This window comes from Cherax quadricarinatus, unplaced genomic scaffold (assembly GCF_038502225.1).
Source record: "Cherax quadricarinatus isolate ZL_2023a unplaced genomic scaffold, ASM3850222v1 Contig59, whole genome shotgun sequence".
NCBI classification, from domain to species: Eukaryota; Metazoa; Arthropoda; class Malacostraca; order Decapoda; family Parastacidae; genus Cherax; species Cherax quadricarinatus.
Genome location: NW_027195085.1, coordinates 230,779 through 257,378, shown reverse-complemented (window position 1 = coordinate 257,378; position 26,600 = coordinate 230,779). Strand labels below are relative to the sequence as shown.

At 41.8% G+C, this 26,600-nt stretch overlaps 1 protein-coding gene across 1 annotated transcript in view; it reads left to right on the top strand.

Moving 5' to 3' along the window:
• LOC128700665 (zinc finger protein 84-like) overlaps nt 1–24,619 on the top strand; it is a 72,784-nt gene extending 48,165 nt beyond the window's left edge. The window contains exon 2 of the mRNA XM_070079966.1: nt 17,839–24,619. Within this exon, the coding sequence (XP_069936067.1) occupies nt 18,393–19,865 (1,473 nt within the window). The 5' untranslated portion in view covers nt 17,839–18,392 and the 3' untranslated portion in view covers nt 19,866–24,619. The remainder of the gene's footprint in view (nt 1–17,838) is intronic.
• The last annotated feature ends 1,981 nt before the right edge of the window (nt 24,620–26,600 follow it).

Below are 26,600 nucleotides of genomic sequence, written 5' to 3'. Positions count from 1 at the left end.
ATTATTTCTTATGGGGAAAATTCATTCGCATACCGATCATTTCGCATAACAATGAGCCCTCTTGCACGGATTAAAATCGCTATGCGGGGGTCCACTGTATTATTATTATTATTATTATTATTATTATTATTATTATTATTATTATTATTATATAAATTATTTGTAATTTTTATTCACACAAAAAATATAAGATTTACTGTTATTCCTTATTGCAATAATTGTATAAATATGTCATCCCATTCACAGCTGCATATTGGAATGGACAGTGACGTCATTTGTTTACTCAGAAACAGCCAAGCAGTGGACCATTTCTCCTAGGTTGAGCTCAATTTCAAGGCACTTTTCATCATTAAAGCAATCAAAATTGTATATCTATTTCTGTACTATATCTTCCATTCTATCAAATGAGACAAAAAAAAACGAGAATACAACCATAAAAACCATTTGAAATTACCGCTAAGGGGTGGCTAATTGCTGAGAAGTGAACTCCATTATTTATGCTTAGATTTCTTTCATTATTATTATTATTATTATTATTATTATTATTATTATTATTATTATTATTATCATTATTATCATTATTATTATTACAGTGGACCCCCGGTATTCGATGGCATCGGTATTCGATAAATCCGGTATTCGATACATTTTATCGCAAAAAATTTTCCTCGGTATTTGATTGAAAACCCAGTACAGTGGACCCCCGCATAGCGACCTTAATCCGTGCAAGAGGGCTGGTTGTTATGCGAAATGTTCGGTATGCGAATGAATTTTCCCCATAAGAATTAATGGAAATCAAATTAATCCGTGCAAGACACCCAAAAGTATGAAAAAAAAAATTTTACCACATGAAATATACATTTTCCTACACACAAAGAGAAGGATACATGCACAATAGTAGAGTAGTACATGCACAATATATATTGTGCATGTACTACTCTACTAAATGAAGAATAAATGACACTTACCTTTATTGAAGATGCAGCAATGACTGATGAGACACTGTGTCCTGGGAGTGCCTTTTCCTCCTGAGTACTGTAGGTCCTGTTTGGCATTTTCTTCCAGAACAGGCCTTATCACACTGTGTATGCCACTACGATTCTTAAATCTCTCAAACCAACCTTTGCTGGCTTTAAATTCACCAATATGAGCACTAGTTCCAGGCATTTTTCCCTGTTCACCTGGGTGTTAGTCGACTGGTGTGGGTTGCATCCTGGGAGACAAGATTAAGGACCCCAATGGAAATAAGTTAGACAGTCTTCGATGACACTGACTTTTTTGGGTTATCCTGGGTGGCAAATCCTTTGGGGTTAATTGTTTCTTGGTATTCTCAATAAGCCACACCAACAACGATGCTACAGCAGCAGCAGCAGCTGATGATGGTACAGCAGCAACAGACGATGCTACAGCAGCAACAGACGATGCTACAGCAGCAGCAGACGATGCTACAGCAGCAACAGACGATGCTACAGCAGCAGCAGACGATGCTACAGCAGCAGCAGACGATGCTACAGCAGCAGCAGACGATGCTACAGCAGCAGCAGCAGCTGACGGTGGTACAACAGCAGCAGCAGCTGACAGTGCAGCAGCAGCTGTACCACCAATAGTAACGATGGTTGATTGGGGTTTATTATACAACCTGACCAGCTCGGAGACAAGCACTCCACTTTCATACTTATCAATGATCTTTTTCTTCATCTCTATAGTAATTCTCACCCTTATTGCTGTAGGGTTGGCACTAGAAGCTTTCTTGGGGCCCATGGTCACTTATTTTCCAGAAAAAATCACCAAAAACACTGTAATAATACGAAATGTTCCGATTGTATGCTTGGATGTTACCGTGGAGGCTGGCTGGTAAACAATGCCACCGGCGGAACATGTGAGCGTGGCTCAGGCCGCACATTGGACGCGTCTCGGACGAAGGGCAGTGAGCGGGTTTTTGGGCGGTATGCGAGGCAAAATTTTTGCGAAAAAAGCGAGCGGTATGCGGATTGTACGGTATGCGATGCGTGCGGTATGCGGGGGTCCACTGTATTTGATACAATTCGTACGAGACGTGTCCACGTGTGGCCTGAACTGCCCCTTGTGTGCCAGTGTTTACAAGCCAGCCAGTGTGCGCGCATCTAAGGATACATTCGGTACATTCCATATTATCCATATTATCACTGTGTTTGGTGCTTGTTTCTGCAAAATAAGTCACCATGGGCTCCAAGAAAGCTTCTAGTGCCAACCCTTTAAGAAAAAAGTCACTAATGACTTAAGAAATGAAGAAAGAGATAATTGCAAAGTATGAAAGTGGAGTGCGTGTCTCGGAGCTGGTTAGATTGTATAATAAACCCCAATCAACAGTCTCTACTATAGTGACCAGGAAAACAGCAATCAAGGAAGCTGTTCTTGCAAAAGGTGCAACTGTGATTACGAAACAGCGACCGCAAGTGTTAGAAAATGCTGAGAGATTGTTATTGGTGTGGATAAATGAAAAACAGATAGCAGGAGATAGCATCTCTCAAGCGATCATTTGTGAAAAGGCTAGGCAGTTGCATGACGATTTGGTAAAGAAATTGCCTGCAAATAGTGGTGATGTGAGTGAATTTAAGGCCAGCAAAGGTTGGTTTGAAAGATTTAAGAATCGTAGTGGCATACATAGTGTGATTAGGCATGGTGAGGCTGCCAGTTCGGACCGAAAAGCAGCTGAAAAATATGTGAAGGAATTCAAGGATTTCATAGACAGTGAAGGACTGAAACCTGAACAAGTGTTTAATTGCGACGAAACAGGCCTGTTTTGGAAGAAAATGCCAAGCAGGACCTACATTACTCAGGAGGAAAAGGCACTCCCAGGACATAAGCCTATGAAAGACAGGCTTACTCTGTTGATGTGTGCCAATGCTAGTGGTGATTGCAGAGTGAAGCCTTTATTGGTGTATCACTCTGAAACTCCCAGAGTGTTCAGGAAAAACAATGTCCTCAAGGCTAATTTGTGTGTGCTGTGGAGGGCAAACAGTAAGGCATGGGTCACTAGGGACTTTTTCTATGATTGGTTACACCCTGCATTTGCCCCCACTGTGAAAAATTACCTAACTGAAAAGAAATTAGACCTCGAGTGCCTCCTGGTATTAGACAATGCCCCTGGTCATCCTACAGACTTGGCAGAGCGACTTTGTGGGGACATGAGCTTCATTAAGGTCAAGTTTTTGCCTCCTAATACCACTCCTCTCCTGCAGCCCATGGACCAGCAGGTCATTTCCAACTTCAAGAAACTGTACACAAAAGCTATGTTTCAAAAGTGCTTTATAGTGACCACAGAAACTCAACTGACTCTATAAGAGTTTGGGAAGGATCACTTTAATATCCTCAATTGTATAAACCTGATAGGTACGGCTTGGGAGGAAGTGAATAAGAGGACCTTGAACTCTGCTTGGAAAAAACTGTGGCCAGAATGTGTAGACAAAAGGGATTTTGAAGGATTTGAGGCTAACCCTGAGAATCCTATGCCAGTTGAGGAATCCATTGTGGCATTGGGGAAGTCCTTGGGGTTGGAGGTTAGTGGGGAGGATGTGGAAGAGTTGGTGGAGGAGGACAGTGAAGAACTAACCACTGATGAGCTGATAGATCATCTTGAACAGCAAGAGGCCAGACCTGAGGAAACTGCTTCGGAGGAGTTTAGTTAGTTTAATATGTTTATTATGCACCCCATACCCATCCTGTGGGCGGTAGTCAAAAGATTACAGAGGTACATAATTGGTCCAGGGACTGGACTCCAAAGTTTTGATAGCTGAGCAAGTTACAGAGGTAATTAATTCACAATTTACAAAGGTAATGAACTTACAAATTACAAAGGTAATGAACTCCGGGTAGGGCTTCGGAGGAGGGGATAGAGAAATTGAAGAAGTTGCCTACTTCAAAGATTAAGGAAATGTGTGCAATGTGGCTTAAAGTGCAAACCTTTTTTGATGACAATCACCCTAACACAGCTATTGCAAGCTGTGCTGGTGACTATTACACTAACAATGTTGTGAAACACTTTAGGGATGTCATAAAGGAACCGGAGGTACAGGCCACTATGGACAGATATGTTGTGCGACAGAAATCCAGTGACTCTGAAGCTGGTCCTATTGTCATTAAAAGAAGAAGGGAAGTAACCCCGGAAAAGGACTTGCTACCTCAAGTCCTAATGGAAGGGGATTCCCCTTCTAAACACTAACACCTCTCCCCTCCTCCCATCCCATCAATCATCACCAGATCTTCATTAAAGGTAAGTGTCAATTATTTTATTATTATTCTATTGCATTAAACTTAATATTCCATGTAGTAAAATTTTTTTTTTTTTCGTACTTTTGGGTGTCTTGCACAGATTAATTTGATTTCCATTATTTCTTATGAGGAAAACTGATTCGGTTTTCGATATTATCGGTATTTGATGAGCTCTCAGGAACGGATTAATATCGAATACCGGGGGTCCACTGTATTAACACACTGGCCAATTCCCACCAAGGCAGGGTGGCCCGAAAAAGAAAAACTTTCATCATCATTCACTCCATCACTGTCTTGCCAGAAGGGTGCTTTACACTACAGTTTAAATTGCAAATTAACACCCCTCCTTTAGAGTGCAGGCACTGTACTTCCCATCTCCAGGACTGAAGTCCAGCCTGCCGGTTTCCCCGGAATCCCTTCATAAATGTTACTTTGCTCACACTCCAACAGCACGTCAAGTATTAAAAACCATTTGTCTCCATTCACTCCTATCAAACACGCTCATGCACGCCTGCTGGAAGTCCAAGCCCCTCGCACACAAAACCTCCTTTACCCCCCTCCCTCCAACCTTTCCTAGGCCGACCCCTACCCTGCCTTCCTTCTACTACAGACTGATACACTACACAAATAACCCGCACATAAAAGAGAGAAGCTTACGACGACATTTCGGTCCGACTTGGACCATTTGGTGACTTTGTAAATGGTCCAAGTCGGACCGAAACGTCGTTGTGCGGGTTATTTGTGTATTGTTCCAGTCACGGTATTGTGCCTTTTTTTGTTATTTATTGACTGATACACTCTTGAAGTCATTCTGTTTCGCTCTATTCTCTCTACATGTCCGAACCACCTCAACAACCCTTCCTCAGCCCTCTGGACAACAGTTTTGGTAATCCTGCACCTCCTCCTAACTTCCAAACTACGAATTCTCTGCATTATATTCACACCACACATTGCCCTCAGACATGACATCTCCACTGCCTCCAGCCTTCTCCTCGCTGCAACATTCATCACCCATGCTTCACACCCATATAAGAGCGTTGGTAAAACTATATTCTCATACATTACCCTCTTTGCCTCCAAGGACAAAGTTCTTTGTCTCCACAGACTCCTAAGTGCACTGACTTAGTGAGTGACTTGACTAACTTACTGAATGACTTGATTGACTTACTGAATGATTTGACTGACTTACTGAATGACTTGACTTACTGAATGACATGACTGATATGGTGGCCTGGTGGCTAAAGCTCCCTCTTTACACACGGTGGGCCCGGGTTCGATTCCCGGCGGGTGGAAACATTTCGACACGTTTCCTTACACCTGTTGTCCTGTTCACCTAGCAGCAAATAGGTACCTGGGTGTTAGTTGACTGGTGTGGGTCGCATCCTGGGGGACAAGGTTGAGGACCCCAATGGAAATAAGTTAGACAGTCCTCAATGCCGCACTGACTTTCTTGGGTTATCCTGGGTGGCTAACCCTCTGGGGTTAAAAATCCAAACAAAATCTTATCTTATCTCTGTGTGACTTGACTGACTTACTGACTTGACTGACTTACTGAGTGACTTGACTGACTTACTGAATGACTTGACTGACTTACTGACAACTGACTTACTGAATGACTTGACTGACTTACTGAGTGACTTGACTGACTTACTGAGTGACAATTGACTTGCTGAATGACTAGACTGACTTACTGAATGATTTGACAGACTTACTGAGTGACATGACTGAGTTACTGAGTGACTTGACTGACTGAATGACTTGACTGACTTACTGAGTGATCTGACTGACTTACTGAATGACTTGACTGATTTATTGAGTGATCTTACTGACTTACTGAATGACTTGACTGATTTATTGAGTGACTTGATTGACTTACTGAGTGACTTGACTGATTTACTGAGTGACTTGACTGACTTACTGAATGATTTGACTGACTTACTGAGTGACTTGACTGACTTACTGAATGACTTGACTGACTTACTAAATGACTTGACTGACTTACTGAATGATTTGACTGACTTACTGAATGACTTGACTGACTTACTGAGTGACTTGACTGACTTACTGAATGACTAGACTGACTTACTGAATGATTTGACTGACTTACTGAATGACTTGACTTGCTGACTGAATGACGACTGACTTACTGAGTGACCTGACTTACTGAATGACTTGACTGACTTATTGAGTGACAACTGACTTACTGAGTGACTTGACTGACTTACTGAGTGGCCTGACTTACTGAATGACTTGACTGACTTACTGAGTGACTTGACTGACTTACTGAGTGACTTGACTGACTGACTTACTGAATGACTTGAATGAATGAATGAGTTGACTGACTTATTGAGTGACTTGATTGATGTATTGAGTGACTTGACTGACTTAGTGAGTGACTTGACTGTAATAATAATAATATTATTATTATATTATTATTGCTGAGAAGAAAAAGAGAATGATTTCCATGGAATTAAAGCATGAAATCACAGATAAACAAGCGAGGTGTCCAGGTTTTGGGTTGAGGGGGAAGAGGGAGGGAAGAGCTGGCTCATAACTCAGAGCAAAATATCGACCCAGGGACGGCTCGTATCTCAAAAAACTTGTAAGTTGGGACACTCGTAAGTCAAGGTTCCACTGTATATTGATTCGACTCTGAATTAAAAGGTATGCTGTTAGCTCTCTAACCCAACTGACATGTGTATGGTTGTTATAAAAGCTTAACCTAGCAATTTCCTGTACAATGTCAGTAAATAGTTACAGGACTTAAGTTAGCCTCTGGTACAAATCACAAATCACACATTAAAATGCCAATGACAGTGAAATTCACACAGTAAAAATGCAGTCTTGCGAGATTAAAATTCACTTGGTTAGCACGAATATATTCAGTAATACAACTTATGAAACAGTAAGTAAATAATGTGTGTAAATAGCTTGGCCTAACTGTGCCCAGCTTATTTATTTCAGTGTGGTTAGTTGGATAAGGTAAATCCTAACCTAGCTTCTATAACTGTTGAAATTAGTGTGCAGCTATAGCCTAAATCTGGCTTTATAATTCACTGTAAATAATAACTAGGTTAAATCTGACCTACCTGGTATAACTGTTGTAAATATTGCAGAGGCCTAGCCTTACTGTGGCTACCTTGCAAATCCACTGTAAATAATCAACATACAAGTTTCCTACCCTGGTTTACATGTAATCACTGTAAATAATTAAATTCACAAGCTTAACTAGCCAACCTGGCCTGCCTGTAAATTGCTGTAAATAATTAGATTTACTCCATGGGGAAGTGGAGCAGAATTCTTCCTTCGTGAGCCATGCGTGTTGTAAGAGGAGACTAAAATGTTGAGAGCAAGGGGCTAGTAACCCCTTCTCCTGTATATATTACTAGAATTAAAAAAAACTTTTGTTTTTCTTTTTGGGCCACCCTGCTTTGGTGGGATATGGCCAGTTTGTTGAAAGAAAGAATTAGATTTACAAGCTCAACTAGTCTACTCTGGCCTGCCTGTAAACCACTGTAAATAGTAAACTTCTGTGAGTAGTCAGCTTCTGGGCCTAACTTTTGTTAATCTCTGGTACCTAACTGTGGCCTAGCTATGTTAACTTAACCTAGCTATTCCACATCACGGTTACGAAGGACCAATGTGGAAATTTATCTGGACTGCCTCCATGTGAGTTGTCTACCCTAGAAAGCTCTGTTGACACAGACCCCAAGGTTGGTGCCTCAGCCTCACATTTCACTAAATAACTGATGTTGCAAGAATTCCAATCTTCATACACGAATAAAGAACTAACTTACTTGGTATTGGAGAATATATCACCCAGTCTTCCAACCTCCCTAAGCCTTAGCCCCCTTAGGACTCTCCCTTCAAATCACCACGTGCAGTCAAAGCTTTAATTCCTGCAATAGTCAGAAGGTATTAGTGTCTTGCCTGCACCTCAGCAATCACTGATTACAAAGGGGGTGTGTATCCCCTATAATAATCTATGCAGTAAGTGACACTAGGGGATGTCAGTAAGTACTGGTCTGCGAGCATCTGACTGCACAAGACCCACAGTTCAGCTCACTCACATTTACCACCAGAAAACTGGCCAGAATACTGAGAAAGAAAGGGAGGTCTTGTCTTACTGAAATGGACCTGTATAGAGAAGAATATCCACAGTACTTTGGGATCCCTACACTGTGTTCCCCAGGTCTAGTATTGTTACTCCAATGGTGTCTGGTCTTAGAAGGAAGCACTAGCATCTCAAAGATCCCCGCCTCATCATTCAAGGTTGGGACTGCCAGTTGTCCCTAGCTATTATAACCTAGTGTTTGCCTATATTAAAGGCCTATTCCTGCCTACATTAAGGTCTTAGGTCTACATTATTAATATCTGCAGTTGCTTCAGTAATCCTAATATTAGTTACTAACAGTATAAACTACCTACATCTTCCTTGAAGGGTAAATCTATCAATTAAGAAGTACCTTCCAACTACCTCTGCCAACCCGGGTGTGTGTGTGTGTGTTTTAGGTAGATGTGAGGCCTGCTAAACTCAGTCTATTCGTGGAATGTTTGGGGCTTCATACGGCTTATTTACCCTGTGGAACTTAGGACCAAATAAGTTCCCACAATAGCAATTACTTAGCCTAACAATACTGCTTCCTTAACTTATTGAACCATGAACAGTCATAAGACACATGAAAGCATCATAAAATATTGTACTAGTGACAGCCTTTGGTAAAGAGAGAGAAAGACTATATAATTCAAGAAAAAGAAAGAGAAAGACTACATAATTCAAGAAAGAACTTGTAGCAGAGTACCAAAGTGGAGGAAGAGAGAGGGAAGAATGTGCCTTCTTCAGTGATTCTATAATATGTACGATACTAAAGCAGCACAAGTCAATGAAGGCTTTAGCACCAGCCAGCGATGAAGTGTAGCATTAACAGTGTAGCAAGTAAGTTAAGTGATTAATTGATAGAGACAGGACAGTACGAACCCAACTCCTCCAATGTTGTTGGAGTTATATAGGGTGGCCGACAACATTGCCATCTCTGCTGCTTGTGCTGCTGCCTTCACCATCACTATGTATGGCTTATGCTCTCAGTAGCCCTTATACACCCAACAAGAACAACAACAACACAGCAACACTCGTGACATACTTAATGACATATTTTATTCATTCTAGAGTATATGTCATGTTTCTATGTTATTAATATTGTTTATTATGTCATATTAGATGAATTGTGATAGATAAATAAGCCATAGAGTTGATATTAGTGTCAAAGGACTATCTTGTCCTATCTCCAAACACACTCTGCCACAGTCACAATTCCTAACATATGTAATGACATATTTTAGCTATGATTGGGCAGCTGGAAATTCGCATCTCTGGGATGACTGCAAGGTAGCCCAAGATGTTTACTGTATGTTAAAAGACTATACTGTCTACACTATACTTTCTATCAAAGTTCATGCAAAATTTACTTTTAACATCTTCAGTTCTCTAACTTTTACTTATTACACGAAATTGAAGCTAATTTTACCCTCCCTCATTAACTCTTAACTCCCCTCATCCCTACTTGGAGGTTGTTCTGGGGGTCAACCCAGCCAGCCCGGTCCATAACCAGGCCTCTGCATCCCGGTCAGCCCATGACTAGGCCATACCCTAACAGTCCATTTCAACATTGCACTGTATGACCCATATGGCTTTAGTGTCTTTTCAAATACACTAAAATTATTGCATAAAAAGGGTTGTTTTATATGCCTGTTAATATACAGTAGGAGTTGTGAGTCTTTAACCCTTTGAGGGTTTTCGTCGTACTAGTACGTCTTACGCGTAGGGGTTTTTGACGTACTAGTACTCATAAATTCTAGCGACCTCAAATCTAGTGGGAGAAAGCTGGTCGGCCTTCATATGAAAGAATGGGTCTAGTGGTCAGTGTGCATAGTCTAAAAAAAATCCTGCAGCACACGGTGCATAATGAGAAAAAAAAAACTTTTTCCATTTTTTTTAATAAATCAGCGACTTTGCAGTGTATTTTCGTATAGTATTTATTGTTGTATTCTAGTTTTCTTGGTCTCATTTTATAGAATGGAAGACATATTACTGAAATTGAGATGATTTTGACTGGTTTTACAATGAAAGGTGCCTTGAAATTGAGCTCAAATTAGCAGAAATGTTCGATTTTTACCAAACTTCAAAAGTAAACAAATCGTGCCAAGCGTGCAATACACGTCAACTGGTGAGTCTAATATTCTTTCACAAGTGCACCAATAATATTTATACCATTTTTTACACTAATGCAGTAGTCTGCATAACAGTAAATCTTATATTTTTTGTGAGAATAAAAATTCAAAGTGGAAAGCAAAAGAATATAAGAGGGGCCTTGAGACGTGACTAATGACTAGAGGAAATGTCATTTTAGTGCCAGGAATGTCTTTCTTGTTTATTCTGGACCCTATTCCGAAATTGGCATCTTTTGAAATTTGTGTGAAATTGGCAAAATTGCTAAATTCTGACCACTGTACTGGATAGTTGAATTTATAAATGGGTGGTTTCTTGCACCCATTCGATAGAAAAAATGGAGTTCTAGCGAAATATTCATGTTTTTTGTCGACTAGTACAGTGAAATTGGCCGAAAATGGGGCTCAAAGTGGGCAAAATCGCCGATCCGTAAACATCGCCGAGACCGCTAACTTTGCGAGAGCATAATTCCGTAAGTTTTCTATCAAATTTCAAACTTTTGGTGTCATTATGATCGGGAAAAGATTCTCTATGTTTTCATAAGAGAAAATAATTTTTTTTTTTTTTTAAATTTGGCCGACCCTGAAAACGAGTTTCGGAGAGGGCCTGTCGACCCTCAAAGGGTTAAAAAATAATATGAATTTCATGAAACAGAACTTAATAATTTGTCCTCTTCAAGGGGGGCTCCTTGGCGTAGTGAAGAGGCTCTTGGTCTGAGGAATTAGACCTATCGGTCTTCTTCCTCAGACCGAACCTAATTACCCCCCAATCTCCCCTCCCCTATCCCATCCTCCCCTTTTTCCTTTTCTCCTCCTCCTCCTCCCCACCCCTCCCTTTTGCCCTTCCTCTTTTTGTCCTTTGGGATTTCTCCCACAGGCGCGCTAGTTCCTAGGTAGGGGAAAGGATACCGGGGTCCATCCCATTCCATTGAGGTTCTTAGCGGTGGCATAGTTTGCCGTGGAATCTGGATCGCCTGGGGATGTCCCGATCCCTCTCCGGTATCCCGGAGTAGCTTTGGGTGTCTTTCGGGCGACGAGTGTATCTCTGGAAGCCACCTTTCGGATTCCGGGGGTGGTGGCCGAAGGAGGTATGCTTTGTGGCGGATATCCGGCCGCCCTCTCTTTTGTCCACCGAGGTAGCTCGGCAGATGTGAGGTTGCTATCCCGGATTGTTAGTTTACTAGCATGATGGGTAGGGTATGGCACGGGTTCCATGCTGCATCTGCGCTACTTGTGGTGCTGAGGTCCTCTTGGGTGCGGAGGGAGATTTCTGGCCCTTTCATTCCTCCTAGGAACTATCCCTCCCCAGTCCCCCCTTTTTTTATTCTTTTTTTTATTTTTATTTTCTTTTCTTCTTTCTTTTTTTTCTTAAAAACAAAAAGAAAGAAGTAACCTAACCATGGCAGCCCTAGTCCATGAACCTGGTACCCCCGGGCCCCTTCTTGATACCGCACCCCGTTCTGACCCCGCCTCATCTTTGGACCACTCTTCAGACATTCCTCATGCCTCTGTACCTATTGCCGGTGCTGTTTCCTCACCTGCTTCAGGTACTGAGGCCTCGACTGACTCCTTCGATTTATCGGACCTTCGCTCTCCTCTGACTATGCTTCCGGCCTCTCCCTCTACGGTGCGGCAATTTTCAAATCGCCGACCCGTTCCACGTCGGACCAACTCTGGTCCCACGCCTAAACGCCAACGACAATTACCTGCTGATGATACTTCTCCACCTTCTCGTTCTTCTCAGAAACGATCGACACGTCCTTCACTACCTTTCCACGCTCAGTTTCAGACTGAACAATGGACTAAATTCTTCACTTTACGACCAACTTCCTCTACTGCCTATCTTTCTGACCATAGTATTGGCAAGGCACTCCTACGCCATGTTGGTAAAGATATTTCTTTTCATGCTCTTAAGAGCGGTACGCGCATCATTACCGTACAGAATGCTACCCAGGCTCATGAGCTCTCTCGTCTTTCCCATATCGATACTGTTCCTGTCACTCTTGAAAAACATCATTCCCTCAATTCTTGTAGTGGTACCGTCATTCTGCCCCATACCATAGTTCAACAAAATTTCCAGACATGTGGCACTGACATTCTTGAACAGCTGGAACTCCAAGATCTCCCAATCCTCAAGGTAGACACTTACGTTCTTCCTGCCCGTGGGCAGAGACGATACCCTAGCAATGTGGCTCGTTTAACTTTTGACAGCCGAGAACTCCCATCCTCAGTTTATATAGCAGGACATCTGTTACAAGTTCGAAAGGTGATCCCTACACCACAACAGTGTAGAAATTGCTGGCGATTTGGCCATCCAGCGAAATATTGCAGATCTATTGCCGAATGCCCAGTCTGTGGTGCCGATGACCATTCTACTACGTCTTGCAGTCGATCTCCCTCTTGCCTTAACTGTCATGAGGCTCACCCTTCATACTCTCGCCGTTGTCAGGTCTATTTAAACGAGCGGGAAATCCGTTACCTCAAAGAGACAGAAGGTCTCCCTTATGCTATGGCAGTTTCTCATCTCCGCCTCCAAGGGAGACTCCCACGTGTTTCTTATTCCCGTGTTTCAAAACGTCCCCCCACTTCTGGTATCCCATCTTCTACACCCACCTCTGTGGTTACCTCTCCCATAATCACTCCTGTATCTAATCCTTTTGCTGTCCTCGGCTCAGACGTCCCTACTTCAACGCCTCAGTCTAATCTCGCTTCTTCGAGTTCTCTCTCACAAGCCTCAGTATCGACGAGACCTCGTACGACACCTCCTCCCAATCGTCCCTCTACTTCTCAAAAGTCAAAAAAAGGTCCGTTAACACCTCCTACCCATCCTCCACCTCCTCATTTTACCCTCCCTGTCTCTGTCCCTGGTTCTTCCCCTCTCACTGGCTCAGTTACAAGTGTAGAGGTTCACCCTCCTCCTCGTACTGTACCTTCCTCCCCTGTTCCCTCCCAAGTTTCTTCCTCTTCTGCCACCTCCCAGGTTCCTGCCTCTTCTGTCCCCTGCCACGCTTCTCCAGTTCCCTCCACCCTTTCGCCCCCCCCGTACCTTGGTACAGTCCAATACAGTTCCAATCTTTACTCATCCTCCCCCTACCATTCCCAATATTGTCTCCCATATAACATCTCTGAATTCCGAAACACTTGAAGCAATCTCTGAATATATTGCAGAGACCAAACCATCAATGGACACTGATCCACCTTCCGCTCTTTCTCTCTCCTCTGCTCCATCTGCGCAACTCCTTTCTTCACAGCGCACCGTTCCTTCGCTGCCTGAACGTTTTCCACTGCCTCCGCATGTGGACTTTTCTAACCCTTCTAGTCCGTAGGAACCCTTACCTGCGGATTTCAAGTATCTTTATCATTGCCAATCATGGCCTATTTACAGTGGAATATACGCGGCCTCAGGGGTAATCGGGGTGAGCTTCAGATGTTACTCTCCCAGTTTGCCCCTGTTGGTGTTTGCTTACAGAAACCAAAATTACACTCTGCTGTTATTTCTCACATCTCAGGCTATAATTTATTGTATTCTTCAGATCCTTTTCCTGATGGGACCTTTAATGAAAGTGCCCTTCTTCTCCGCACTGATATTCCGTACCATCAGCTATTTGTTCATACTTCGCTGCATTACACAGCAGCCCGTATCCACTTACATAGGTGGTATACGCTCTGTTCTTTATATCTCTCTCCTTCTCGGGCATTATCTATTCCGGATTTTGCCTTCCTTGTTTCGTCATTACCGCCACCGATTCTGTTACTTGGTGATTTTAATGCCCACCATTTCCTCTGGGGGGGTGTCTCACTGTGATTCCCGTGGAATTCAGTTAGAGGCTTTTCTTGCCACCCACCCCCTCCATGTTTTAAATACAGGTACTCACACCCATTTTGATCCTCGGACTCATACTCTCTCTTGCATCGATCTCTCAGTCTGCTCTTCCTCCGCCGCATTAGACTTCACTTGGTCTGTTCTCCCAGACTTACATGACAGTGATCATTTCCCAATCATTCTTACTTCCCCTTCATATTCGCCACCTCTTCGCACCCCACGCTGGCAATTTAATCGGGCAAATTGGAACCTTTACTCACACCTAACTGTTTTTAAAGAGGTTCCTTCTTCGTCCTCCATCGATGAGCTTTTACACCTCTTCTCATCCTCCGTTTTCACCGCAGCTTCTCATTCTATACCCCAAACTTCGGGCAGGCATTCTCAGAAATGCGTGCCTTGGTGGTCTCCTACTTGTGCTCGTGCAGTACGTTTGAAACGCGCTACATGGGGCAGGTACCGGTACAATAGAACCACAGAGCGACTCCTTGATTTTAAACAGAAGCGTGCGATCGCTCGCCTTGTCATCCGTGATGCTAAACGCTTTTGCTGGCGAGATTATATCTCCACTATCACCTCTGCTTCCTCTGTGAGTGCAGTCTGGAAGAAAGTATGAAAACTGAGTGGTAAATATTCTCCTGACCCGGCTCCTGTTCTGCGGGTTGCCGGTGTTGATATAGCAAACCCACTAGATGTTGCCAATGAAATTGGCAATCATCTGGTCCGTATTTCTCAGGGACTCCATCTATGCCCCTCATTTCTTTCCTCAAAGTCTGCCAGAGAGTTAGCACCCTTGGACTTTTCTTCTCTCAGAGAAGAACAGTATAATGTGCCTTTTACACTTCAAGAACTGGAGGCAACACTCTCAGCTTGTCGATCATCGGCAGCTGGGCCCGACGACATTCATATTCGTATGCTACAACATTTACATCAGTCAGCCCTTGCAGTCCTATTACGCCTTTACAATCTTATTTGGTCACAAGGAGTTCTTCCACAGCTGTGGAAATCCGCCATTGTTCTCCCTTTCTGCAAACCAGGCACTACAGGACATGAAACCTCCCACTATTGTCCCATTGCTCTTACCAGTGCAGTTTGCAAAGTAATGGAACGCCTAGTAAATAGACGTTTAGTGTGGTATTTAGAGAGACACAACAGTCTCTCCACTCGTCAATATGGCTTTCGTAAGGGACGTTCTACCATAGACCCCTTACTACGCTTGGATACGTATGTTCGTAATGCCTTTGCGAATAACCACTCAGTTATTGCCATATTTTTTGACCTTGAGAAGGCATATGACACAACTTGGAGGTATAATATTTTAGCCCAAGCCCACTCCTTAGGCCTTCGAGGCAATCTACCATCCTTCCTTAAGAACTTTTTAACTGACAGGCATTTCCGTGTTCGGGTTAATAATGTGCTCTCCCCAGACTTTATCCAAGCTGAAGGTGTCCCCCAGGGATGTGTTCTGAGCACAACACTTTTTCTCCTTGCTATTAATGATTTGGCCTCTAGTCTTCCATCAAATATTTGGTCATCACTCTATGTTGATGACTTCACTATTGCCTGTGCAGGCGCTGACTGTCACCTCATTACAGTTTCTCTCCAACATGCAGTCGACCGTGTTTCCAATTGGGCCACCACACGTGGGTTTAAATTTTCCAGCACTAAAACCCACCAAATCACTTTCACTAGATGCTCTGTCATCTCCGATCATCCTTTGCACCTCTATGGCTCCCGTATCCCTGAACGTGATACAGTCAAGTTTCTGGGCCTCCTCTTTGATCGTAGGTTATCCTGGAAACCTCACATTACCTCTCTGAAGGCAACTTGTCACAGCCGGCTGAACCTTCTTAAAACCCTTGCTCATCTTTCATGGGGAGCTGATCGTCGAACCCTCCTTCGCCTACATTCCACCCTTATTTAATCGAAACTTGATTATGGTGACCAGATCTATTCAGCGGCATCTCCTGCTACTCTCTCTAGCCTTAACCCCATTCATCACCAAGGATTACGTTTATGCCTTGGTGCTTTTCGCTCTTTCCCTGTCAAGAGCCTCTATGCAGAAGCGAATGTTCCATCCTTATCCGATCGCCGTGATGCCCATTGCCTGCGCTACTATGTACGCTCTCATGATCTCCGCAATCCTTCCATTTATAGAATGGTCACTGATATTAGTAGACATTCTTTATTTGTTCGCCGCCCCTGTTTACTCCGTCCCTTCTCTCTTCGCCTTCATTCGCTCTTGTCTTCTCTTCAACTACCACCTTTCTATGTACATGTAGCATCTCACTTTTCCCTACCCCCCTGGGAAGTTCCAGCTGTTCGAGTCTGTTCTTTCTCCCTCCCTTGCTCGAAAGCCCAACTGTCTACGGTCGCTTCCCGCTCTCTTTTTCTTGACCACTTTCACTCTCATTCTCATGCCATTGCTGTGTACACAGATGGCTCTAAGTCTTCTGACGGCGTAGGATTCGCAGCAGTGTTTCCGGACAGCGTCGTACAAGGGCATTTACTATCTTCGGCTAGTATTTTTACTGCTGAATTATATGCCATCCTTACAGCACTTATCCGTATTGCATCTATGCCTGTGTCATCATTTGTGGTTGTCTCAGACTCCCTTAGTGCTTTACAGGCTATACAAAAATTTGATACACCTCACCCCTTAGTCCTCCGTATCCAACTTTGGCTACGCCGCATCTTTACCAAGCATAAAGATATTGTTTTTTGTTGGGTCCCTGGTCATGTTGACGTACAGGGCAATGAACAGGCAGACACTGCTGAGCGGTCAGCAGTACATGACCTACCAGTTTCTTATAGAGGTATTCCATTTACGGACTATTTTACTGCAATATCTTCCCACCTTCACACCCGTTGGCAACAACATTGGTCTACTATGCTCGGCAACAAACTTCAATCTATTAAACCGAGTATAGGTTACTGGCCGTCTTCTTATCACCAGCGTCGAGGTTGGGAGACTATTCTCTCCCGTCTTCGCATTGGCCATACTCGTCTTTCTCATGGATATCTCATGGAGAGGTGTCTTGCTCCTCTCTGTGAGAATTGCCAAGCTCCATTATCAGTCAGCCACATTCTGTTGGACTGCCCACTTTATGAACGAGCATGCAGAATTTACCTCTGTCGTCGTCTTCGCTCCGCTGCTCTCTCTTTACCTTCCCTTCTCGCTGATGGACCCACCTTTCATCCGGACTCTCTCATTGACTTTTTGACAACAACTGACTTACTTCACAAATTCTGATACCTTCAGCCCTTTCTACTTCAATCTCTTGCTACCCTCTACCCCCGTACTATCCCCTGCCCCGCTGTTTTCTGTAACCTGCTGATCATCCCCCCTCCCTTCTGCCATCCAATTCCCTTGCTTCCTTCCCTACCCTGCAGCGCTGTATAGCCCTTGTGGCTTAGCGCTTCTTTTTGATTATAATAATAATAATAATTAATAATTTGTACCAAAATGTTTGTTTTATTCAGTATATGTATCCTCTTAATTCTAGAACACAGCACTGCTGACTCACTTTTCTAATTCACAGTTATATTGAGGAACAACAACAACCCTCCTTGTTTGCTGACACTTAAGATCTCCAGTGTTTCCTGAAGCATCTGTGGAAGTTTATTAACACCATCTGATACTCTTTTTACCCTTGCTATTTACAGTACCACATAAACAACTTTGAATGTGTTGTAATGAACTGTAAAAAAAAGTGTATTTATTGCTCAGATATTTAAGGAAAATCTTTAAAAACATGAGTGATCTCAAAGAGAAATATATAAACTTAGCCTCTTTATATGTTAAAAATGTTTTTAATACACACAAAAAGTGTTCATTTAGAAAGTAAACCATATCTGTGTTAATGAGAGCTCTTGCAGGTAACTATATGAGTATTCATTATTATTATTATTATCATTATTATTGTTATTGCATTCTTGGGGAGTGCTAACCATATAAGGGGACAGAACACTTTCTTAATCAGCTTTGATCTTCTACCATTTATAGGCTTTATTAAAACACCACATGTAACTCTGACCTGGAGGAAGGGAAGGCAGTCAGGTTCAGTCCAAGGAAGAGAAGGTCAGGTCTAATACTATGGATCATGTGCCCCTCATTGACCTCCAGGAACCTCTCTTGAAAGAATATCAGTGTTCAGAATGTCTGAAATGTTTTACAAATAAAAGTGATCTTGAAAGACACATGAGAGTGCATACAGGAGTTAAGCCTTATCAGTGTTTAGAGTGTCTGAAATGTTTTAGCCAAAAAAGTAATCTTGTAGAACACAAGAAAATTCATACAGGAGAAAAGCCTTATCAGTGTTTAGATTGTCTGAAATGTTTCAGTAAAGAAAGTTATCTTGTAAAGCACAAGAAAATTCATACAGGAGAAAAGCCTTTTCAGTGTTCAGAGTGTCTGAAATGTTTTAGTCAAAAAAGTTATCTTGTTATTCATGAGAACATTCATACAGGAGAGAAACCTTATCAGTGTTTGGAGTGTCTAAAACACTTTAGCCAAAAAAGTAATCTTGTAGAACATGAGAAAATCCATAAAGGAGAGAAGCCTTATCAATGTTCAGAATGTTTAAAATGTTTCAGCAATAAAAGTTATCTTGTAAAGCATGAGAAAATTCATATAGGCAATAAACCTTATCAGTGTTCAGAATGTGTAAAATGTTTTGTCTCTAAAAGTTGTCTTGAAGGACACTTGAGAATTCATACAGGAGATAAACCATTTCAGTGTTCAGAGTGTCTGAAAGGTTTTAGCAAGAAAAGTGGTCTTATAAGACATGTGAAAATTCATACAGGAGAGAAACCTTATCAATGTTCAGAGTGTACAAAATGTTTTATCACTAAAAGTTATCTTGAAGGACATACAAGAATTCATACAGGACAGAAACCCTATAAGTGTTCAGAGTGTCTGAAATGTTTCTGCACTAAGAGTGAACTTGTTAAGCATAAGAAAATTCATACAGGAGAGAAACCCTATAAGTGTTCAGAGTGTCTGAAGAATTTTGGCAATAAAAGTGATCTTGTTAAGCACAAGAAAATTCATACAGGAGAGAAGCCTTATAAGTGTTCTGAATGTTTGAAATGTTTCAGTAATAAAAGTGATCTTATAAAACATGAGAAAATTCATACAGGAGAGAAGCCTTATCAGTGTTCAGAATGTTTGAAATGTTTCGGTAGTAAAATAAATCTTGAAGGACACATAAGAATTCATACAGGAGAAAAACCGTATCAGTGTTCTGAGTGTTTGAAAAGTTTTCGTAGTAAAAGTAATCTTTTAAGACATAAGAAAATTCATACTGGAAAAAAGCCTTATCAGTGTTCAGAGTGTCTGAAATGTTTCAGCCAAAGAAGTAAACTTGTAGATCACGAGAAAATTCATACTGGAGAGAAACCTTATCAGTGTTCAGAATGTTTGAAATGTTTTAGCACTAAAAGTCATCTTGTAATACACATGAGAGTTCATACAGGAGAGAAGCCTTATCAGTGTTTAGAATGTCTGAAATGTTTTAGCAGAAAAAGCAATCTTGTACATCATAAACAAGTTCATACAGGAAAATGAACCATGTAAGTGTAAGGGAGTTCATGCAATGAAGAGTCCACATCATATTCACTGTGTTTAAGATGTTATAGTAGAAAAAAATGGTCTTGGAGCACATTAACCCTTTCACTGTTGGTGGCGTATAGGTACGGCTTATGAGCCAGTGTTGGCGACATTAATATACCAAAATTCTAGCGGCTTCAAATCTAGCAGAAGAAGGCTGGTAGACCTACATGTGAGAGAATGGGTCTGTGTGGTCAGTGTGAGCAGTATAAAAAAAAATCAGGGAGGGTGCAGTGCATTGTGGGAGTGCTAATTCAGTATGCCTTGGTCACCAAGCCTAGCAGTAAGGAATACCTTACTTTCCAGTGAATTGGGACTCTTCCCTTCCCAAGTGAGAGTTCTAACACAGATTGAAGTGTCAATGAAGATGAATCTCATGGTTTTGAGGAGTTTGTGACTGAAAACAATGCCCAGGATACCAGAAATAGCTGAAAACCCAGATGATCATCAGCCTTCCACCTCTGGTGCTGGGCCATCCATTCATGTTCACTTGTACCACAGCAAAAGAGGAAACTCATAATTTCCCATGTCTCAAAGAATAAGTAAGTAAGTAAGTTTATTCAGGTATACACAGATACATTTACATAGAATATCATACATAGCAGCATATGTGTAGATTACCTAGGATAACCCAAAAAAGTCAGACAAAGTGACTTATTTTCATATGGGTGATAGGGAAGACAGCATGGTTGGTGTGGAAGGCAGTGTGGGTTGTGGAGAAGGCAGCATGGATTTGTGTAAGCAAGTTTTATAAACAATATAATGATGATAATGTTTTTGCAGTTATTGTGTTGCATACAATGAGTGGATATACAGTGGACCCCTGAGTTTCGTGATTAATCCGTTCCAGAGAGCCCGCCGAAGGTCGAAATTCACGAAACTCGAAACCATTTTCCCCATAAGAAATAATGGAAATAAAATGAATCCATTCCAGACACCCAAAAATATTAAAATAATTTTTTTTTTTCAAATAAAGATTTACATAATGAAAACAATCAGAAATCAAATACAGGTCCGCCATCACAAATCCGGCAATCAGTTATTCGGTTCCTTCAGTTATTCGGCATTAATATTGGCTAGCATAATTTCAAATTTCCAGGGTCACCACACCAACCTGCTGGTACTGTTTGGTGGTGCTACTTGCTGCATAAGTCATTCCAATTTCTTTTTCTCTATTTATTGTTTTAACCTGCTTACTTTTAGCTCTAGCCATGATTCCAGTGAATAAAAGAAATGCTTCTCATCATGTAAAGCACCTACACAGTACATTATCCATTAAAGATAAGGTGGCTTTGAAGCCACTGTCGGTTGCCATGAACTCAGTCTCATGAAGCAGGAGAATATGCTTTATTATTACGCTAATATCAACACTACAGCTTATTTGCCTATCACAATTGATCTAATATGACATAATAAACAATATAAATAACATAAAACATGTTAAATACTCCAGAATGAATAATATTTGGCATAATACCGAGCACTTCGATGGAGGTATGAAGTGAATATGGTATAAAAATACCATTCTCCTATCCCTGTCTTGGGGCTTATATTAGAGAAAATGGAGTGTACCACAGGGCTAACTGTGATATACACTCGTACTGCACCATAAACCTGAAACAAAAAAGTTATTTTCTCTCTATAGATTATCACACATAGCAGCATATGTGTAGAGAACCTAGGATAACCCCCAAAAAAGTCAACGTGGCTTATTTTTAGCACCTGGCTTGGGTTAGCCATATATGATTTTTCGTAAATATTCAATTCCCAGCCAGGGTAGAAACATTAGGCGTGTTTCTTTACACCTGTTGTCTATGTTTACCCATCAGTAAATGGGTACCTGGGTATTAGCCAACTAGTGTGGGTGTTATCCTGGGACACTGACCTAATTTTCTAGAAATGCTCTGCATAACAAGCAGTTTTCTATATAGTAGTATGTCACTGATGTCAGCTAGGCCTGTATACCTTGTACATGTATGTGTAGTAAATAAAGATATTATTATTACGTATATTATTATTATTTTCTCAGTTGTTTGTTGGGTTATCTTATTCAAACTTGGGCAATGTATGATGGAAAGATACTTCTTCACGTACACCAAAAATGAAAGAAATCAGACCATAAATAGCGGAGTTCACTTCTCAGCCATTAGCGGCCACTTAGCGGTATATTTTTGTATGGTTGTTATGGTTATATTCTCATTTTTTCGGTCTCATTTGATAGAATGAAAGATATATTACAGAAATAGATATGATTTTGATTGCTTTCATGACGAAAAGTACCTTGAAATTGCGCTCACAGTAGCGAAAATGTTCTATTCTTTAGCGATGTTCAAGAGTAAACAAATGACGTCACCGTCCAATACCTGTCCACCTGCCAGTCTAAATTTCAGTACGGAGTCAAGAATGGCTTGACATTATTTATACAATTATTACAATAATGCAGTAGTCTGCATAACAGTAAATCTTCTATTTTTTGTGAATAAAAATTCCAAATGAAAAGCAAGAGTAATATAAGAGGGACCTGTAGCCATGAATAATGAACAGAGAAAATGTTATTTTAGTGCCAAGAATGTCTGCATTGTTTATTCTGGACCCTATTTTGAAATTGGCATCTGTTGAAATTTTTGTAAAATCGGCCAAATTGCCAATTTCCGACCACTTTATTGGGTAGTTGAAATAAGTGAATAGGCAGTTTCTTGTACTCAGTTGACAGACTAGAAGTAAATAAGTTTATTCAGGTATACACAAATACAGTTACTGTACATAGATTATCATACATAGCAGTGTATGTATAGAGAACCTAGGATAACCCAGAAAAGTCAGACAATAAGACTTATTTCCAGTACCTGGCTTGCGCTTGCCATATATGATATTTGGTAAATATTTTTTTTCTCGGTTGTTTGTTGGGCTATCTCATTGAAACTTGGGCAATGTATGATGGAAAGATGCTTCTTAACGTACAACAAAAATAAAAAAGACGGACGATAAATGAGGGAGTTAACTTCTCAGCCATTAGCCACCTCTTTGCAGTATATTTTCGTATGGTTTTCATGGTTGTATTCTCATTTTTTTGGACTCATTTGATAGATTGGAAATAGACATGATTTTGATTGCTTTCATGACGAAAAGTACCTTGAAATTGAGCTCAAAGTAGCGGAAATGTTTGATTTTTGCCGATGTTCAATGAACTGTGTATGTCAAGTTGGCTAATTTTATTAAGTGTATTCTAACCTAACCACTCTGTAATTCGGTAAACTCAGTAATCCGGCACACTACAGGTCCCAATGATGCCGGATTTGTGATGGAGGACCTGTACATGCATTTAAAAAAATAATAACATTACACTTACCTTTACTGAAGACTTCTGGGTGGATGGAAGACGGGAGGAGGGGATAGGAGGAAGGTGTACACTATTGTTTGGAAGGAGAATCTCCTTCCATTAGGACTTTAGGTAGCAAGTCTTTTTCTGGGGTTACTTCCCTTCTTCTTTTTATGCCACTGGGAACAACTTGAGAGTCACTGGACCCCTGTCGCTTGGTGGCCCGGTGGCCTGGTGGCTAAAGCTCCCGCTTCACACACGGTGGGCCCGGGTTCGATTCCCGGCGGGTGGAAACATTCGACACGTTTCCTTACACCTGTTGTCCTGTTCACCTAGCAGCAAATAGGTACCTGGGTGTTAGTCGACTGGTGTGGGTCGCATCCTGGGGGACAAGATTAAGGACCCCAATGGAAATAAGTTAGACAGTCCTCGATGACGCACTGACTTTCTTGGGTTATCCTGGGTGGCTAACCCTCCGGGGTTAAAAATCCGAACGAAATCTTATCTTATCTTATCTGTCGCACAAAATATCTGTCCAGAGAGGTCTTTTTCTGGCGTTTCTTTAAGATTTCCCTGAAGTGGGACACAACACTGTCATTGTACATGTTGCAGATATGGCTTGTTTCAGCTTGGTCAGGGTGATACTTTTCAACAAAACTTTGCAACTCATTGCACATTCCACACATGTCCTTAATCACTGAAGAAGGCACCTCATCCACTCCCTCTTCCTCCTCCTCTGAAGCAAGTTCTTCGGCTGTGGTCTGATGCTGTTCGTCAGTGGTTAGCTCTTCCCTGTGGTCCTCCACCAACTTTTCCACATCCCTGTCACTCACTTTATTTACCAAAGGGCTTGCACTAGCTTTCCTTGGGTCCATGATGACTTATTTAGCAGTTGCAAGCACAAAAAAACAATGGATTATTATGAAATGTATTGTATGAACCACGCGGGGTGATGGTCATGTGTTGGTAAACAATGGCACACTGAGCGTGAATGGCATGGGAGACTGGCTTGGTGTGCGCAGTGACGGGCACCGGACGGTTGCCAAAACACGAGTCTTTTCACGAAACTCAAGGCCAAATTTTTCCAAAAAAAACTCACCGAAGGTCGAATTTCATGAAAGTCGAGGCTGCCGAAACTCGGGGGTCCACTGTATATACAGTGGACCCCCACATAGCGACTTTAATCCGTGCAAGAGGGCTGATTGTTATGCGAAATGTTCGGTATGCGAATGAATTTTCCCCATAAGAAATATTGGAAATCAAATTAATCCGTGCAAGACACCCAAAAGTATGAAAAAAAATTTTTTACCACATGAAATATACATTTTCCTACACACAAAGAGAAGGATACATGCACAATAGTAGAGTAGTACATGCACAATATATATTGTGCATGTACTACTCTACTAAATGAAGAATAAATGACACTTACCTTTATTGAAGATGCAGCAATGACTGATGAGACACTGTGTCCTGGGAGTGCCTTTTCCTCCTGAGTACTGTAGGTCCTGTTTGGCATTTTCTTCCAGAACAGGCCTTATCACACTGTGTATGCCACTACGATTCTTAAATCTCTCAAACCAACCTTTGCTGGCTTTAAATTCACCAATATGAGCACTAGTTCCAGGCATTTTTCCCTGTTCACCTGGGTGTTAGTCGACTGGTGTGGGTTGCATCCTGGGAGACAAGATTAAGGACCCCAATGGAAATAAGTTAGACAGTCTTCGATGACACTGACTTTTTTGGGTTATCCTGGGTGGCAAATCCTCTGGGGTTAATTGTTTCTTGGTATTCTCAATAAGCCACACCAACAACGGTGCTACAGCAGCAGCAGCAGCTGACGGTGGTACAACAGCAGTAGACGATGCTACAGCAGCAACAGACGATGCTACAGCAGCAACAGACGATGCTACAGCAGCAGCAGACGATGCTACAGCAGCAACAGACGATGCTACAGCAGCAACAGACGATGCTACAGCAGCAGCAGACGATGCTACAGCAGCAGCAGATGATGCTACAGCAGCAGCAGACGGTACTGCAGCAGCAGCTGACGGTGGTACAACAGCAGCAGCAGCTGGCAGTGCAGCAGCAGCTGACAGTGCAGCAGCAGCTGACGGTGGTACAGCAGCAGCAGCAGCTGTGCCACCAATAGTAGCGATGGTTGATTGGGGTTTATTATACAACCTGGCCAGCTCGGAGACACGCACTCCACTTTCATACTTATCAATGATCTTTTTCTTCATCTCTATAGTAATTCTCACCCTTATTGCTGTAGGGTTGGCACTAGAAGCTTTCTTGGGGCCCATGGTCACTTATTTTCCAGAAAAAATCACCAAAAACACTGTAATAATACGAAATGTTCGGATTGTATGCTTGGATGTTACCGCGGAGGCTGGCTGGTAAACAATGCCACCGGCGGAACATGTGAGCGTGGCTCAGGCTGCACATTGGACGCGTCTAGGACGAAGAGCAGTGAGCGGGTTTTTGGGCGGTATGTGAGGCAAAATTTTTGCGAAAAAAGCGAGCGGTATGCGGATTGTACGGTATGCGATGCGTGCGGTATGCGGGGGTCCACTGTACATCATGCATAATATTGGTCTCACAGGCCACAAAAGTTACATGAAAATATTAAATATTAGAAAAGAAAAGAAAAAATTGAATGAAAGTGAAAATAATATTATTGAGTGAGCAGTCACCGATGTTGCCATAAGCGGTTTACTTTCTGTCAACTTCACACCTCTATATTTCGTTAAGTATTGATAGCAATTTTTTTTCTTTTAAAACAATCAGATGAACATCCTTAAGATTTTGGTATGAAAAAATTATTTTTTTTTTTTAATATTTTTCAACACTGATCTACAGCACTGAGAGCGAGTTTGGGATCAGGGGTCTCGACAGTAAAAGAGTTAAGAAGCTCATACAGGATTTAAACCCTACTAATGTTCAGAATGTTTGATATCTTTTAGCCAAATGAGGATTCCTGTAGATCTTAAAAATATTTATATAGGAGTGAAATTTTATTAGGGTTCAGAGTGTCTGAAATGTTTTATCAAATAAAAGTACTCATGCAATGCATGAAAAATTCATTCCGGAAGTTAACTGTATCATTGTTAAAAATACCTAAAATATTTCAACTATAAGTTTAAGGTTACCTGGAGTATGCCTGGAGTATATCTGGGTTTGAGGGGTCAACGCCCCCGTGGTCCAGTCCACGACGAGGTCTTGTGGTGAATCAGGGTCTGATCAACCAAGCTGTTACTGCTGGCCGAATGTTAACTGATGTATAAACTACTGCCCGGCTGATCAGGTACTGACTTTAGGTGCCTGTACAGCTCTTTGAAGACAGCCAGGGGTCTATTGGTAATTCCCCTTAG